We start from the raw sequence: 16,103 nt of genomic DNA, 5'->3' as shown, positions 1-16,103 counted from the left end.
TGAACGCTATCGTGAGTCGAAAAAGGAAGCGAGACGCCTTTTCAGGAAGAAAAAAGCAGAAGCAGAAAGGGGTGAGTGCGAGGAGCTTGAGCTGCTAGCCACCAGGAATAACGCATGAAAATTTTACCAAAAAATACGACGACAGACGGAAGGTTTTAAGACCGGGGCAAACTCCTGTAGGAACGAAAGCGGCGACCTTGTTACTGATGTCCAGAGAGTGCTTAGATTATGGAGGGAACACTTCTCTGTTCTCCTAAATGGAGACAGCAATTCAGCGCGCAGAGATGAAGAACCCGATCCCGCAATCGATGATGATGGAATATATGTCCCCCGCCCGATTATGACGAAATTAGAATAGCAATAACCAGATTGAAAAACAACAAGGCCGTGGGCGCTGATGGATTGCCTGCGGAGCTATTCAAATATGGGCGAAAGAGTGCACGCTCGACGGTTGGAATCTAAGTGTTCTTTGCCCAGTCCACAAGAAGGGGGATACTGCAAAATGCACCAACTATCGTGGAATCAGCCATCTCAATATCGCATTTAAGGTCCTTTCAAGTGTATTGTGCGAAAGATTGAAGCCCACCGTGAACCGACTGATTGGACCTTATCAGTGCGGCTTCAGACCTGTTAAATCTACCATCGACCAGATTTTCACAATGCGCCAAATCTTGGAAAAAACCCGTGAAAAAAGAATCGACACACATCACCTCTTCGTCGACTTTAAAGCCGCCTTCGACAGCACGAAAAGGAGCTGCCTATATACCGCTATGTCAGAATTTGGTTTCCCCGCAAAACTTATACGGCTGTGCAAAATGACGTTGAGCAACACCATCAGCTCAGTCAGAATTGGGAAGAACCTCTCCGAGCCGTTCGAAACTAAACGAGGTTTCAGACAGGGTGACCCCCTATCGTGCGATTTCTTTAATTTGATGCTGGAGAAAATTATACTAGCTGCAGAACTTAACCGCACTGGAACAATATACTATAAAAGCGTGCAATTACTGGCATATGCTGATGACATTGATATCATCGGCCTAAACACCCGCGCTGTTAGCTCTGCTTACTCCAAACTAGAAAAAGAAGCGGTAAAGATGGGTTTGATGGTGAATGAGGACAAAACGAAGTACCTGCTGTCATCGAGCAAAGAGTCAGCGCATATGCGCCTTGGCAACCACGCTACTGTTGGCAGCCATAATTTCGAAATAGTAAAAGACTTCGTTTATTTGGGAAACAGCATCAACACTAGCAACAATTGCCAATAAATGCTACTTTGGACTAGGTAGGCAATTGAAAAGTAAAGTCCTCTCTCGGCGAACGAAAATCATACTCTACAAGTCACTTATCGTACCCGTCCTGCTATATGGGGCAGAAGCATGGACCATGACAAAAGCAGATGAAGCGGCTTTGGGAGTGTTCGAGAGAAAAGTTCTTCGAAAGATTTATGGACCTCTACGCGATGGCGAGTACCGAAGATTTAATGATGAGCTGTACGAGCTATACGCAGACATCAACATAGTCCAGCGAATTAAAACGCAGCGGCTGCGCTGGCTAGGCCATGTTATGCGAATGAAAGATGATGTTCCGGCCAAGAAAGTTTTTCTATCGGAACCCGCCTATGGAAACAGAGGTAGAGGGCGGCCCCCACTCCGTTGGAAAGACCAGGTGTAAAACGATTTAAACTCCCTTGGTGTGACCATTTGGCGCCGGTTGGAGGAGCGAAGGAGCGACTGGCGCGCCTTGTTGGACGGCCATAACTGTTTAGACGGTTAAGCGCCAATTAAGTAAGTAAGTAATGAGTAAGGTACGAAAATAAAGGTAACCCCATTATGTGTACACTTGGTCTTACATCATAACTATCAGTGCCGAAAAAGGCTTTGACTGAGTCTTGTCTGCCTGAACACCCATACGCTAACACGAAAACTAGGAAAATTCCACCCCTGAACTGCCCAAATTAAGGTCGAGCTTCTTCCAATTTGCATCGTGTTCCTTTTAAATTTTTTCTACAAATTGGTGTGACGAGATCTATATATTTTAGGCCGATTTCGAGCTACATCTGCAAGGCAGATGAATTTTTACTGATGAGTTTTTCATGGCAGAAATACATTCGGAGAATTTGCAGGACCACTACCGAGATTCGCCTTCCACTTGAAAAAACTAGTTTTTAAATTTTTTCCCGGGCCTTCAACCCAGAACCTCCGGGTGCAAATTAACAAAATCAGTCTGTGAACACGCCTATAATTAAATTGTTTCCTGGTTAAGTAAGAGCTTAACCTGTTACAGTAGCCAGGGCGAAGTTTGGCCAAAATAAACCTGGGTAGTCTGCTTTTCGTTTATTGATGACTAGGTTCATTGGTTCGAACGGCTGAGTTGGTAGGTGCCGAATCGCATCGTAGTGCTTACGGACATGTCTCTTTATCTAACTGGGAGGCAAGGCTACACCAAGTAGTTATTTGCTAGGATATCCTGGTTTTTGAAAATTTAGCAAATTCTATCTAAACTATTTTACCTAACTATTCAGGTGGTGTTCCCGTGTGTTTTGGCAGGACTACAGCCTTTTCCAATATTGTAATTATACTCTGTGTGCAAAGCACACACAGATAGATATAGACTTCCATATATCAAAATCATCAGTATCGAAAAAAATTTGATTGAGCCATGTCCGTCCGTCCGTTAACACTTGAGTAAATTTTGAGGCATCTTGATGAAATTTGGTATGTGGGTTGCTGGACACTCATCTCAGATCGCTATTTAAAATGAAAAATATCGGACTATAACCACGCCCACTTTTTCGATATCGAAATTTTCGAAAAACCGAAAAAGTTCAATAATTCATTACCAAATACGGATAAAGCGATGAAACTTGGTAGGTGAGTTGGACTTATGACGCAGAATAGAAAATTAGTAAAATTTTGGACAATTGGCGTGGCGCCGCCCACTTTTAAAAGAAGATAATTTAAAAGTTTTGCAAGCTGTAATTTGGCAGTCGTTGAATATATCATAATTAAATTTGGTAGGCACGTTACTACTATTACTATATGTATGCTTAATAAAAATTAGCAAAATCGGAGAACTACCACGCCCACTTTTAAACACAAATTTTTTTAAAGTCAAATTTTAACAAAAAGTTTAATATCTTTATAGTATATAAGTAAATTATGTCAACATTCAACTCCAGTAATGATATGATGCAACAAAATACAAAAATAAAAGAAAAATTCAAAATGGGTGTGGCTCCGCCCTTTTTCATTTCATTTGTATAGGATACTTTTAATGCCATAAGTCTTACAAAAATTTACTAATCCTTGTGAAAATTGGTAGGGGCTTAGATTCTAGGGCGGTAACTGTTTTCTGTGAAAATGGGGGAAATCGGTTGAAGCCACGCCCAGTTTTTATACACAGTCGACCGTCTGTCCTTCCGCTCGGCCGTTAACACGATACCTTGAGCAAAAATCGATATATCTTTACTAAACTCAGTTCACATACTTATCTGAACTCACTTTGTATTGGTATAAAAAATGGCGGAAATCCGACTATGACCACGCCCACTTTTTCGATATCGAAAATTACGAAAAATGAAAAAAAATGCCAAAATTCTATACCAAATACGAAAAAATGGATGAAACATGGTAACTGGATTGGTATATTGACGTAAAATATAACTTTAGAAAAAAACTTTGTAAAATGGGTGTGACACCTACCATATTGAGAGAAGAAAATGAAAAAGTTCTGCAGGGCGAAATCAAAAGCCCTTGGAATCTTGGCCGGAATACTATTCGTGGTATTACTTATATAAATAAATTAGCGGTACCCGACAGATGATGTTCTGGGTCACCCTGGTCCACATTTTGGTCGATATCTCGAAAACGCCTTCACATATACAACTACCACCACTCCCTTTTAATACCCTTTATTCCTTTAATTTGATACCCATATTGTACAAACGCATTCTAGAGCCAACCCTGATCCACCTTTATAACGATATCTCGAAAAGGCGTCCACCTATAGAACTAAGGCCCACTTCCTTTTAAAATACTCATTAACACCTTTCATTTGATACCCATATCGTACAAAAAAATTCTAGAGTCAGCCCTGGTCCACCTTTATTGCGATATCCCTAAATGGCGTCCACCTATAGAACTATGACCCACTCCCTCTTTAAATACTCTATAATACCTTCCATTTGATGCACATGTCATACAAACACATTCCAGGGTTACCCTAGGTTCATTTTCCTACATGGTGATTTTCCCTTATTTTGTCTCCATAGCTCTCAACTGAGTATGTAAGTCCGGTTACACCCGAACTTAGCCTTCCTTATTTGTTATATATATAACATTTTGGAAAACACAAAAAACCTGATTATTTAGTAAATAATATATGTACCTAGAATGTTGAAATTTTATATGTGGACTGATATTGAGACTCTTAATAAAAATTTGAAAAAAATTGTTTAAAATGGGCGTTGCACCGCCTTCTTGTGATAAAATAAATTTTACAAATATTATTAATCATAAATCAAAAATCGTTAAACCTATCGTAATAAAATTCGGCAGAGAGGTTGCCTTTACTATAAGGAATGCTTTGAAGAACAATTAACGAAATCGGTTAAGGACCATGCCCACTTTATATAAAAGATAAGGGGTCGTGGACGAATAAAATAAGCTATATCTTTGCAAAACAGAGCTTTGTATCAATGGTATTTCAATTCCCAAGTGGATTTATAACAATAAATAGGAAAAACTTCACATTTTAAAAAATGGGCGTGGCACCGCCCAGTTTATGGCTCAGCAATTTTCTATGTTTCGGGAGCCATAACTCGAAGAAAAATTAACGGATTGTAATAAAATTTGGTACACAAATTTTCCCTATAGCAGGAAATATTTCTAGATAAAATGGACGTGATCGGTTAAAGACCACGGCAACTTATATATAAAACAAGTTTAAAAGGGTCGTAGAATAGAATAATAAGCTACAACTTAGCAAAAAATAGTTTTGAATAAATAATATTTCACCTATCAAGTTTTATTGTAAGAGGAAATGGGGAGGCATTTTTTTTTAAACGGGCGGTGCCACGTGTTATGTAGAAAAGTAATTTATCTGAAATGAAATGTGAAATTGAAGCTCGAGCTGAGTATATAATGTTCGGTTACATTCGAACTTAGATACCTTCACTTGTTTACAGGAGTATTAATCGCGGTCAGAAAAAGTAGTGTGTTGAATTTCATTACAATACATTTCTTTAAATGAAAGTTATTGCAGAAAAACGTGTGATGATGATCCCTCGGAGAAATAGGCTAACGTATAGAGCGATGAATGGATGAGCAATGCTTTTTTCGATTGACTTAAGTAGGTTAGGTTAGGATGAACTGGCCGGTACATGAGGACCTCACATGGACTGAATTAGTTCGCAGTGTTACCAGAAGTCTATTTTAACGACCAAACTGAAAAACCTTATCAAAAACCAGGACTTGCTGTTTCTAAATCTGACAGCTATATTACTCCTAATAGCTGGAGTCTTAGCCTGGCAAGCGCAGGGCACGAGCACAAGACGTGCTCGATCGCTAACTCCTCCAACCCCGTATTTCCTACATCTGCTTTCACTGACCAAGCCTAATTTAAAGGCATGTGACGCCAGAAGGCAGTGTCCAGTTAGAATACCCGTCATGAGTCTACAGTCCTCTCTTTTTAATGATAGAAGCAAATGTGCTAGTCTAAGGTTGTAAGACCTATACATAGTCTTCGGCGCTTTACATCCTCGCGCTTGAAGCCACGCCTTTCCGCTTGATCGATCATATGCACCTATTCACTTAAGTTGGATATCATAAATAATAACTAGGCGCTACCACCGATCACGTTGATAGTGGCTACAGAAGAAATCGGAATTTTTTCTCGTGATAAAATGATAAATCCCAAATATAAGAATGAAAAACTAGTTTTTGTTAAAGCAGTACCACAACAAAACGAAAAAAAATTAAATAAATGAAAAAGAAAAAACTAATAAAGTGGGCGTTTGTCATCAATTATCCTTAGATGCCAATTTAGAAAGCTAATCAACTATTTATCATTTGCCAAGTGTTGCCAACTTGTGGCTGATGGCCAAGTGCCAGATGAGAAATCACAATAATTGCCAAATGGCTTGTGCGACCTTGTAGTGCCGTTCAATGCAGTGTTCGAAAAACTTAAACAAGACAGACATATACATACATACAGTGGACTCAAGAGAGCTCCATTTCCCTACATATGTAAATAAATACTGACATATGTGGTCAGATACACTTATAAATATATTGAGAATATTGTAGTACGTACATATCTATGTATCTATATTAATTTGTGTGCAACATGTTCTCCCGTATTTATGTCTAAGAGATTTTCTTTGGCAAGTTGACAAATCGTGCAGCTTTGAGAGGACCAAATGCATAGTCACCTGCAATGTGTGGGTTGAAATAATTCTAAATCTACGGACTGATTCATTCTGTTTGGAGCTGTGCTGATGGCAACATCGGAACAAATTGTGTTTGTGATTAGTGGTAAGTAAATAAGTAAAGATAGAAGATTTTTTCAGAAAATACCAAGTAATAGCATAGTTTCCATTTTGCTCGTTAATTCGTTAGTCAGAAGTATTTTGCGTGTTTCGATCCTTTTTTTTTAAACAAAATACCGACTAACGAAGCAACGAGTAAGGCTGAGGGCAGAGTGCTCGCTATAACCTATGCTAGGCGAGAAGCGATTTTTATTTTCATATATTTTACAAGCTTGAAAAGTTTCTGGCACTCTGAAAACTTTTAGAATTTTCCGTAAGAAGTAATTTGCAGAGCTTGCTAGCTATATACTATAGCAACGCTTGTCGCTTCCACTCTGTCGTCAGCTTGAGGTGTGAATCATGGTAGCTATTTTTTAAAACCTTCAAAAATGTTTTTAATGTAAAATAACATTTGTCACTAGATTTATCTGAAGGTTTTGCCAGTGATAGAAAATGTAGAAAGTGCGGGTTGGAGGAAGAAAAATCGAGCATATTTTGAGGTTGTGCCCTGCGTTCGCAAGGCTGAACCTAAAGCTATAAGGGTGACACAGCTACCTAGACGCAGCTAGTAACATGGCTTTCTAGCTTCTAGTATTTCACAAGAGGACGCAGTTATATTTTATAACAAAGGTCCTGTTTCTGGCAACAATATATGTAGACTCATTCATTCATTCACTTATAAGAAGTTCTGAAGCAACGGTCAGTTCAACATAACCTAATTCATCTCAAGTTGTAGGTCTTATGGGTTATACAGAATATCAAATGAATCCTCGAAATTTTTAAGTTATACGGTTTTATTGAAAAGAATACTTACAGACATTAAGTAATAATAATACTAATAAAAAATAATTAGGTAGGTCCTAGGTACTAGTCATCACACTCCTCATCAATCTATTGCGTTGATCAGACAATTAAATAAAAGCGTCGGGCGCGTCAAATTTCTACTGATAGTCATATATAAGACCAACTGAACCTTAATCGGGTTATACCACGCCTCATAGTTTTAGAAATTTCCTGTCAAGTCAAGCTAAATAAAACCGATTAAAAAGCAAGCGAATGTTATTTTTGGGATTTTTTTTTGAGTTCAAGGAGCTGTTTTAAATCGTTGGTTATGGTAGAAATATTCGAGGGCAAGACGCTGCCAAATTAGAATATCTAAGTACAATTTCAATGGATTAAACTCGTAGTATTTAGAGTACAGAATTGTCAGATACTTCCTAGTAAATACTCTTCCGTTTATAGGGGTAAACAAAGTAGTCGCTTTTTTAATTAAAATTTTTTAAAAATTTAACTTTTCGGTATATTAAGTACTGTTTCTTCGACATTTCTATGCGATAACATAATAAGTTGTGTATGAAGCAAACGAGTTACTTCGTGGTTTTTACCCCAAACTACATATTTTGAGGGTGTACTCGAAATTCTGGCTATACATCATGATTAATTGGCGCTTGACCGTTTAATCGATTTTGGCCGTTTTGTAAGAAGTCACGCCAGTTATCCCTGTTTCGTGATAACTGAAGCAACTGAAGCCAATTTAGAGCACTTATAAAGGTCAAGTGGCCCTCCGCTTGCCTCTCCCAGCTCAGTTGTGGTCTCCCCCTCCACTGCTTCCAAAATTCGGTGTCGACTGAAAAACTTTCTTGGCCGGAACGTCTTCGTCCATTCGCATAAGATGTCCTGGCCAGGAAGCTTTGGGATTTTATTCGCTGCACTATCTTCATTATACCTCCGTCAATACTCGCAGTTGGCATTACGGATAGGACCATTAATCTTTCGGAAAACTTTTTTGTTTGAGCAATCGAAATTTATAAAAACTTTTTCATGGCACAATATACCTCCGAGGAGATTTGAGTCAAGCTTCTGTTCCATTTGCGTCGTGCTACTTTTAAATTTTTACTTTAAATTGGTGAGAAGTGCCGACTCCGAGAAGCAGCAGCATGGCAGATGCATTTTTTGTGAGAAACAGTTCAATGCACGCATTACACTCGGAGTGTTTGCCAAACCACTACTGAGGGGCGACTCCGTTTAGAACCAACGTTTTATAAAGTTTTTGATGTTGCTTGACGTAAACTAATTTCAAAATAAATGTATTTTGAATTGATTTATTGTCATTTTTTTTTTGTTTTGCAAAATTTAGTTTTTGCGTTGTTATGAAACTCTTCTTTAATGTAACCTGGTTGTCTCCAAACCAAAATTAAAAATAATCACGAAAAATCTTTCCACCGTACATCTTCATAAAACAGGACTTTATATATTTCTCTCTCTTTATTTACTTGAAAAAGAATTTGTCTCTGAACTCGCATACCCCTTTGACGCCGTCTTGCCAGCAAAATCAATAACACATTTGGAAAGTTTTACCCTCATCTATCTTCTCCTCTTATTCCTTGCTCTCCTTTTTTGGTCTTCTCGATCTTTCTTTCGTATTTATTTATATGTTTCTGTTCCATTTCACTCTACCTGTACGCCTTCCTTTTCCTGTTCATACTCGTATTACTATAAATTTCCCATTTCCATTGATATGTTGTTCCAACTCACATTCTTATTCCTATTTCTATTCCTTTTCCTCTTCCGACTCCGATTCCGACTCCTATAGCTATTCCTATTCCCATTCCTATTCCTATTCCTTTTCCAATTCCTTTTCTTAATACTATTCCTATTCCTATGGGTATTCCTTTACCTATTGTTACTCCTCTTTCAACTCCTTTCCCTATTCTTATGGCTATTCATATTCCTGTTTCTGTTCGTATTCTTAAACTTATTCATATTAATCGTTGTTTGGATGAAGACCAGAACCGGCGAGAAAGTATTTCAGTCGATACCGCAGTTAGGAAGCATGGAAGGGGAGAGCTCCACTGAGTTGTGGGAGGCAGTTGCAGGAAGAATTGGTGCTCCCAATTGCCGTCAGTTATCGCGAAACAGGGATAGAAGGACAGAATTTAAATAATGTTAAGGAATTTCTTCATACAAATGTTTTTTCCGTTAATGTTAGTCACATTCCGCTCCTCTTTTTCAGTATACTAATTTATTTCTAATCTAACCATAACAATATCATAATAATAACCCAGTCGAAAAGAACTGTATGCTAAATGTATGCAAAAGTATGTAAGATTCATATCTTTTGAATTGAATTATTTATACAAAAAGTATGCGTGCTGTATTAGTGAAAAAGTATGAACAATTCATTGGTATACGAGTGGAAAAAGTTTTATGTATGCATGAAATATGCATGTTGTATCAATGATCGTATGTTTGTAAACATACCCGTTTCTGAATTTTTCCTGCATGTATATAATTTAGAACTCTTCGATTTTTTCTTTGTTGCCTTGGAAAACTTATTCGTATTTATTTGTATTTATTCGTATATGAACTTGAAACAATCCTTTTTTACCTACTTGAAACAATCCGTTTTTTCCTAAAGAACTTCAGGCTATGAATAACTGATGAGAGATTGGGCAACTTGGAGCGATAGACTTGGAATATATTGAGGATTAATGACGACCGCCAACCGTTTGGCCCAGAATACTTTGCAGTCATTGAACTGTTGTGAAGACAATTTTCAAGATGGTGGGAATCGACCAAGCCGGTAATAAATTTACGTGTATTAGTGGTCCTTACAATCCAAGTTGATGGCTACAAGCTGCGTCATCTCCCATCATAACAGTGTTATTGTAATTACATATGTAGAATAAATTCCTTTTGATCAATGCAGGATAGTGTTTTCGTATGCATGCAGAAGTAGTATAAAGGGAGTAATAGAGTATGTACATATGTTGCCTGAGAAACTACATGTAATAAAAATAAATAAACGTGCATGCATACACAGCTCCAATTCACGCCTCAGCTATCGATATTTCATGCATACATTTACAACTGGGTACAATAAATCGAAACCTTCCCCTATTGTAAAAATGGTAACATTTTTTTCATAGAATTTTATGAGTTGAAGGTGTGCAATACGTACAATAATTTCTTTATTAAATTATAGAATTTTTAATGATGGAAAAACTGAAAAGAGTTAATCATATTAGCTGATACTACACCCATTCTTCATATACCTTTGTATTTTTAATTTGAAATAACATTCTCCCCCAGTTAAGATTTTGAGAGGCTACAAGAATCATCTAAACAAGTAATTATAAATTTGTTGGATTCAATAACTATTTATCGAAAATAGTTACTAAGGAGAAAGAACAAAATATTTCCCCAACATCAATGTATATTGGAGATATCAAGTTTTTTATATGGAAGCACTTGACGTGGATAGCTCCATATATCTCTAGTATAGCAGAAGACTAGCAAACTTCAAAATGCCATATAAGACCGGACGGTTCTTTTTCGGGAAAAAATTAGCACAGTTCGTTATTTGCGTGGATGAGACGCACAGTTCGTATAGATGTAAATGCAATCACTAATAGTTTTTTTTATTCAACCATCAAATAGCGTACTCAGTCACTTTTTAATATTAAAACTTGTAAAAATAACCACTTTACCAAATCAAGACTGTTTTCAATGTTTTATTCATGGCTCGATTATATGGTTGGCTCATCTCATTTAACTGGCATAGATGCATTGTCAAAAGGAGATGGCATACGCAAAATGTAACCATTGACAATTATTTTCAGCCGGGGTGATCAACTTTGTACTAAAAAATAGTTTCACATTACTTTTAGTTATTTTTTAGTAAATCCATCTAATTTAGCGCATTATTTTCCCACAACACACAAGGCTTGCAAATTTTGACAAACTGAACTGAGGTGTGTTGTTGCTGTAGAGACGAGCCAACCATATTGAACCATGGTTTTATTATTGAAAACTTATAAAAACTTAATTACATACATATATTTTAAATTTTTTCTAATTTTCATGATAATTTAAATTTTCAGTTCGTTGAATTGCTCGAGAATTCATTTTGTGTTGTTGTCTTTCAGTCAGCTTTTAAGTTTTTCTAAATTTACCAGCAAAATAAACATAAGTAACGTTTAGGTAATTTGGTTTAAAGTGCAAAACAAAAACAAAAAATTGACAATGTGCTAAAGTGTCCAAATTTTATCACTTGGTGAAATTAGAATGTTTCCAAATTTCAGTAAGCAATAAATTTTGAAAAAATCACATTGAAATCATGGCGGAACGATACAAGGTCGCAGCATGGTGACATATCTACAAACATTAATAAAAGTTCCATGTACTTTGGTTTTGTAAATTCGATGAACAAATGTCAAAATCGTACTGCGCCGGAAGTTGATGTATCAAATCAAATAAAAAAAGTTTATAATCAGCTGTCCCGTGCTGCCACCTTCTATCGTTCCGACATGATTGAAATTTTCCATTTATATTTAATTTGAAAAAATGAATACATTAAGCATTTACATTAGCTCGTTGCTATAATGGAAAATTTTTGGAATAAGAAATTAATGCATTTTTCCCAGCTCTGAATTACACAGTACAACAAAATTAGAAGTTATTTTAACAACAAGTAGTAGTAACGGTGTTTTTCTGAAAGGTGGTATCGCAAAGATAATTTTTCTGAACAATTTATAGTCCAGCATTGCTTTATTTTTGATTTCTACTGGGTTAAGTTGTAAAACATCTAAAGAGTTAAAATTTTAGTGTACTAGAAAATGTTCTTATCAACACTTCATCATTAGTTTTTCTGATTGATGATTAGTTTTATATTTGATTAGTCCAATCCAAAAAGTCCAATGAATGTCATAAAACGCCAAACGTGTTTCATCTCACTTCAATAAAATGTTAGATATTTCAACTGTATCTCCTAAACACCTTATTTTGTTTCAAAGCATGTCGGCCGCCGTGTTGTGGTAGGCGGAGTACCTATGGCAAAGCAACAGCATAATTTTAGAAACAAGTTTTTTCAATAAGAAGAAAGTTTTCCTAAGCGGAGTCACTACTTGGCAGTGATTTGGCAAGCACTCCGAGTGTATTTTTGCCATGAAAAGCTTCTCATTGAAAACTAACCTGCCTTACAGATGCAGGACGGAGTGTAAAACAAATATGTAGGTCCCGTCCCGCCAATTTCTAGGAGAAATTAAAAATGAATACGACGCAAATTGGAAAAGAAGATCGGCCTAATTTTTCTTGGGGGTTATCGCGCCTTACATTTATTTTATTTATTTATAAAAAGGAAAAGTATTACCAGAAAACCGCAATTGTATTTTAAATAACTTTAAATGTCTTCTAGAAAAAATTTTGTAAATTTTTCGGCATACTTGCACTACCTTACTTAGCACCACTTGCAGAACGACAGGTTATCTTATCAGAGTTTGCTTTTCATGTAGCGTTAAGCTCATAAATTTGCGATACATTTTAAAATCAACTCTGCTTTAATGAGATAACCTGTCGTGCTGAATGTGAGCCTCAGTTTTGAAAGTTTTTCTAGCCAAAGAATTGAAACACCTGCACTGACAAAACATCCTATAAATTATACTCATACTCATCAAGATTTATGTTCTATACATGCATATTAATCACTAGTAATTAGATCATATTTTGTCTAAGCGGCTGATCAACTGACCTCTGACGGTGCGTTGTTCGGTGCGGGTTATCCTTTGCTGCTGCTGCTGCTGCTGCTGCTGTTGCACAGTCGAGTATTGTTGTTGACTCGAAAATTGCTGTGTTTGCTGCGTTTGCTGTTGCGACACCAGCTGTTGCTGTTTTTGTTGCTGTTGCTGCTGCTGCTGCGGGTTCGAATTTTCTCGTGGCATTTTCGTTAAACTTTATAACTATATCGCATTTAAAAAAATGATACGTGTAGGTATTTGAGTGATTTTTATTTTTATTTGCAGCTTTCGAAACTCACTGGTTGTTACAATCGAACGGATAGATATTAAACTGGAATTAATGAAGAATGCGGTGCGATGCAATCCAACACTTATATACCACTTATGTATATTTATCCGATTTTTAACACTTTTCGAATTGCACTTATGCTATTTGTTTTATAGCTGCTTCGTACTTAATTATTTTCTCTTTAAAATTATATTTTCTTTTTCTTTTTTGTTTTCAATTCTCACTTCAAACACAATTTTTTGCTACTTCTTGTAGGCGCTGTAAGGGGAAAAATAAATAAATAATAAATAATTAAAAAATAAGTAAACGCACTAATTAATTGTTAGATTAAACTATTTTTTTTTTTTAATTAACAAGATTATTTGTTTCTGCTACAACTAGTTGTTATTGAGCATTTGAGTTTTGCATTCACTTAAATTTTTTTTGTTGTTTTTTTCTTTTTTTAATTATTTGTATATGCACTTTACTCAGTGTTTTACTTAAAACATATTTTTTTGTACTCAATCTTTTATGGCATTAACATTTAATATTCTTTCACACATTTCTTCACTCGTCAAATTCACAGCGTCTGAAAATTATTTGCAAATGATTATGCTGTGCGACTTTTGTGTATAGCTTAAGAAATTTTGTTTCAATTTTTGACGAATGTTGCTATTTTCGAAAAGTGATTCCGCCGCAGTCCGTCCTGTTCATATTCCTTCAAGTTATGTTCTATCTCGCTTTTGTACGAAAATATAACACGTAACGTACACTTTTTGTCTCACAAACACAACGAACCACAGCCACACATACATGCACACTTGATTTTGCTTCTTAATTTTCAGTGGCTATTTTTAAATTTTGACAATACAGTTATATTTAAGAAAATTTAAAATTTGTATGACTAGTGCATTAAATATAAATTTTTTTGTCAATATAATTTTTTTTATTATTATTTATTGATTTTTAAAATTTGCACTAAACAGCACTAAGCACAGGTTATATTTTCGAATTTATGTATTATCCTTGTATTTGTAATCCTTTTGCACAACACAGTCATATATACATATATAGTATTATTTTTTTATATTTAAATAAAAATATATATTAATTTATGATGTATGTATATGCATTTTGCTCGAATGCAACAGTTCGCCGTCGTTTGCGAATACGGATCAACCGAGTTACCCACAAACCGTGCAACCCTGCGTACAACGACTGCACATTAGCCACCCGTTGTCGGCGCTCACAACCGTACGAACGTATTCGCATAACGCTTCGTATGTCATACGAACACCCACCACTAGCTAACCGCTTCACCGAGCACCCGTCCGTATATCCACAAGTGTAAGGAATCTTTTTTTAGAAATTCAGCGCAGCGAAAAATATTTTCTTCATAAAAATTTGTTACGAAACCAAAATTTTTTCAATATAATTTTGCATTTTGCCATTAAAAATTATGAAAAAAAAATTCACTTTAATAAAATTACACCGTATTTTTGCACTCATTAATCCTTTTTTTCAAAATTGCTATCACATTTTTTTTCAACTGCTTACTTTCGTTATCCTTTTGCGTCGTTATAATGCGATATCGCGTTTAAATAATATTATTTATTAACTTTACGTTTAATATAAACTCTTTTTTCACCTCAGTTATAATAAAAATTATACAAAAACTCTATTTTAAATATATTTTTTCCAAATATATATGTATCTTTTATACTATATACATATATGTGCGCGTATGAAAAACTTAAATTTCAGAAATTAAAAAATCTTCTGGTTCAAGTCATAATCCCCGAGACTGAAACCAAGACGTCGATCGTTTTTGAGGTGCGAGCGAAGAATGACACAAGATCGTTTCAATTGCTTTCAAATACCTCCGAGTTGTTCGAGCAAGTATCTGTTGTAGTTCCTTCGTATGTATGTGAAATGTACCCTAAACAAATCGCATGCACTTGATGGACGCGCATAAAGAGTACTCCCATAGGTTCAAAAAGTGCTCTCAAATTAAAAGAGGATCATATAGGTATGTATGTATATACATAAGTACCAAATACTCCAACACTGCATGATAACAGAATAATTTATGGAGTATCGAACAAAGTACATTACGCGTGCCGAACACACATCGCTTAGTAATTATAATCGCTAAAAACACCAGAAATGTTCAGGTAATAATGAGCAGTTGTCCATACATGAATTGGTCCTCTGCTGCATAAGAGGGGAGCACTTTATAAACACTCCTATATAACACAAATAGATCACAGTGTCCAATGATTTTTTCAGTTTATATATAAAAGTTTGCATTTGTGTTTGTTGTGTACCCTGTGCATGGGTTGCATGAGTAAGTGGCATCGTGTGAGAGTACTTTCTTCATTCGGTTGATGGTTCGTGTTGATCCGTTGGTGGATGTGGCTATTTTTCCTATGTGCTCCGCTCATGTTGCACGCTGTTGTTTTTGTTGGTTGGAAAACTCATCAAATTTATTTTTGGGAAATTCGTCGTGTGTACAACTTTGTTGGAGGCAAATTGATGTGCCTTTTTTATGTGAATAATATTCTAAATTTTGTATTTTTCTTAGTCTGATGAAGAACCCATTGGATGAAATCAATGATTTTCTCTACGAAATACCTAAAATAAGTGCACCGCAGTAATCAGACAAAAATTCCGGCTTGTATATACCCTGACTTTTTAGCGTTTTTTATTCCTTGAAAAGCGCATATAATCTTCTCTATGACCTAGCTATGTGGTACATCTTTTTCTTGTTTGGTTTTCACTAGGTAAAATTTGA

The 16,103-nt window shown here is 35.9% G+C and overlaps 1 protein-coding gene across 4 annotated transcripts in view; it reads right to left on the bottom strand.

Annotated features, from left to right (window-relative positions):
- The window catches only part of sls (sallimus), a 223,826-nt gene extending 208,661 nt beyond the window's left edge, over window positions 1-15,165 (bottom strand). For 2 of the 4 annotated variants that reach the window (XM_067788669.1, XM_067788668.1), the window contains exons 1-2: window positions 14,867-15,163; window positions 13,056-13,588 (exon numbers count right to left, since the gene is read on the bottom strand). In XM_067788669.1, coding sequence (XP_067644770.1) covers window positions 13,056-13,245 — 190 coding nt within the window. In that variant the 5' untranslated portion in view covers window positions 13,246-13,588; window positions 14,867-15,163. Of the gene's footprint in view, window positions 1-13,055; window positions 13,589-14,866 lie in introns of all 4 variants that reach the window. The other 2 variants (XM_067788667.1, XM_067788666.1) reach the window with 2 other exon arrangements.
- Between the last annotated feature and the right edge of the window lie 938 nt (window positions 15,166-16,103).

Source organism: Eurosta solidaginis, chromosome 5 (genome assembly GCF_040869045.1).
Source record: "Eurosta solidaginis isolate ZX-2024a chromosome 5, ASM4086904v1, whole genome shotgun sequence".
Lineage (NCBI taxonomy): Eukaryota > Metazoa > Arthropoda > Insecta > Diptera > Tephritidae > Eurosta > Eurosta solidaginis.
Note: the sequence above shows the minus strand (reverse complement) of the source record. Positions and strands in the feature narration are given on the sequence as shown.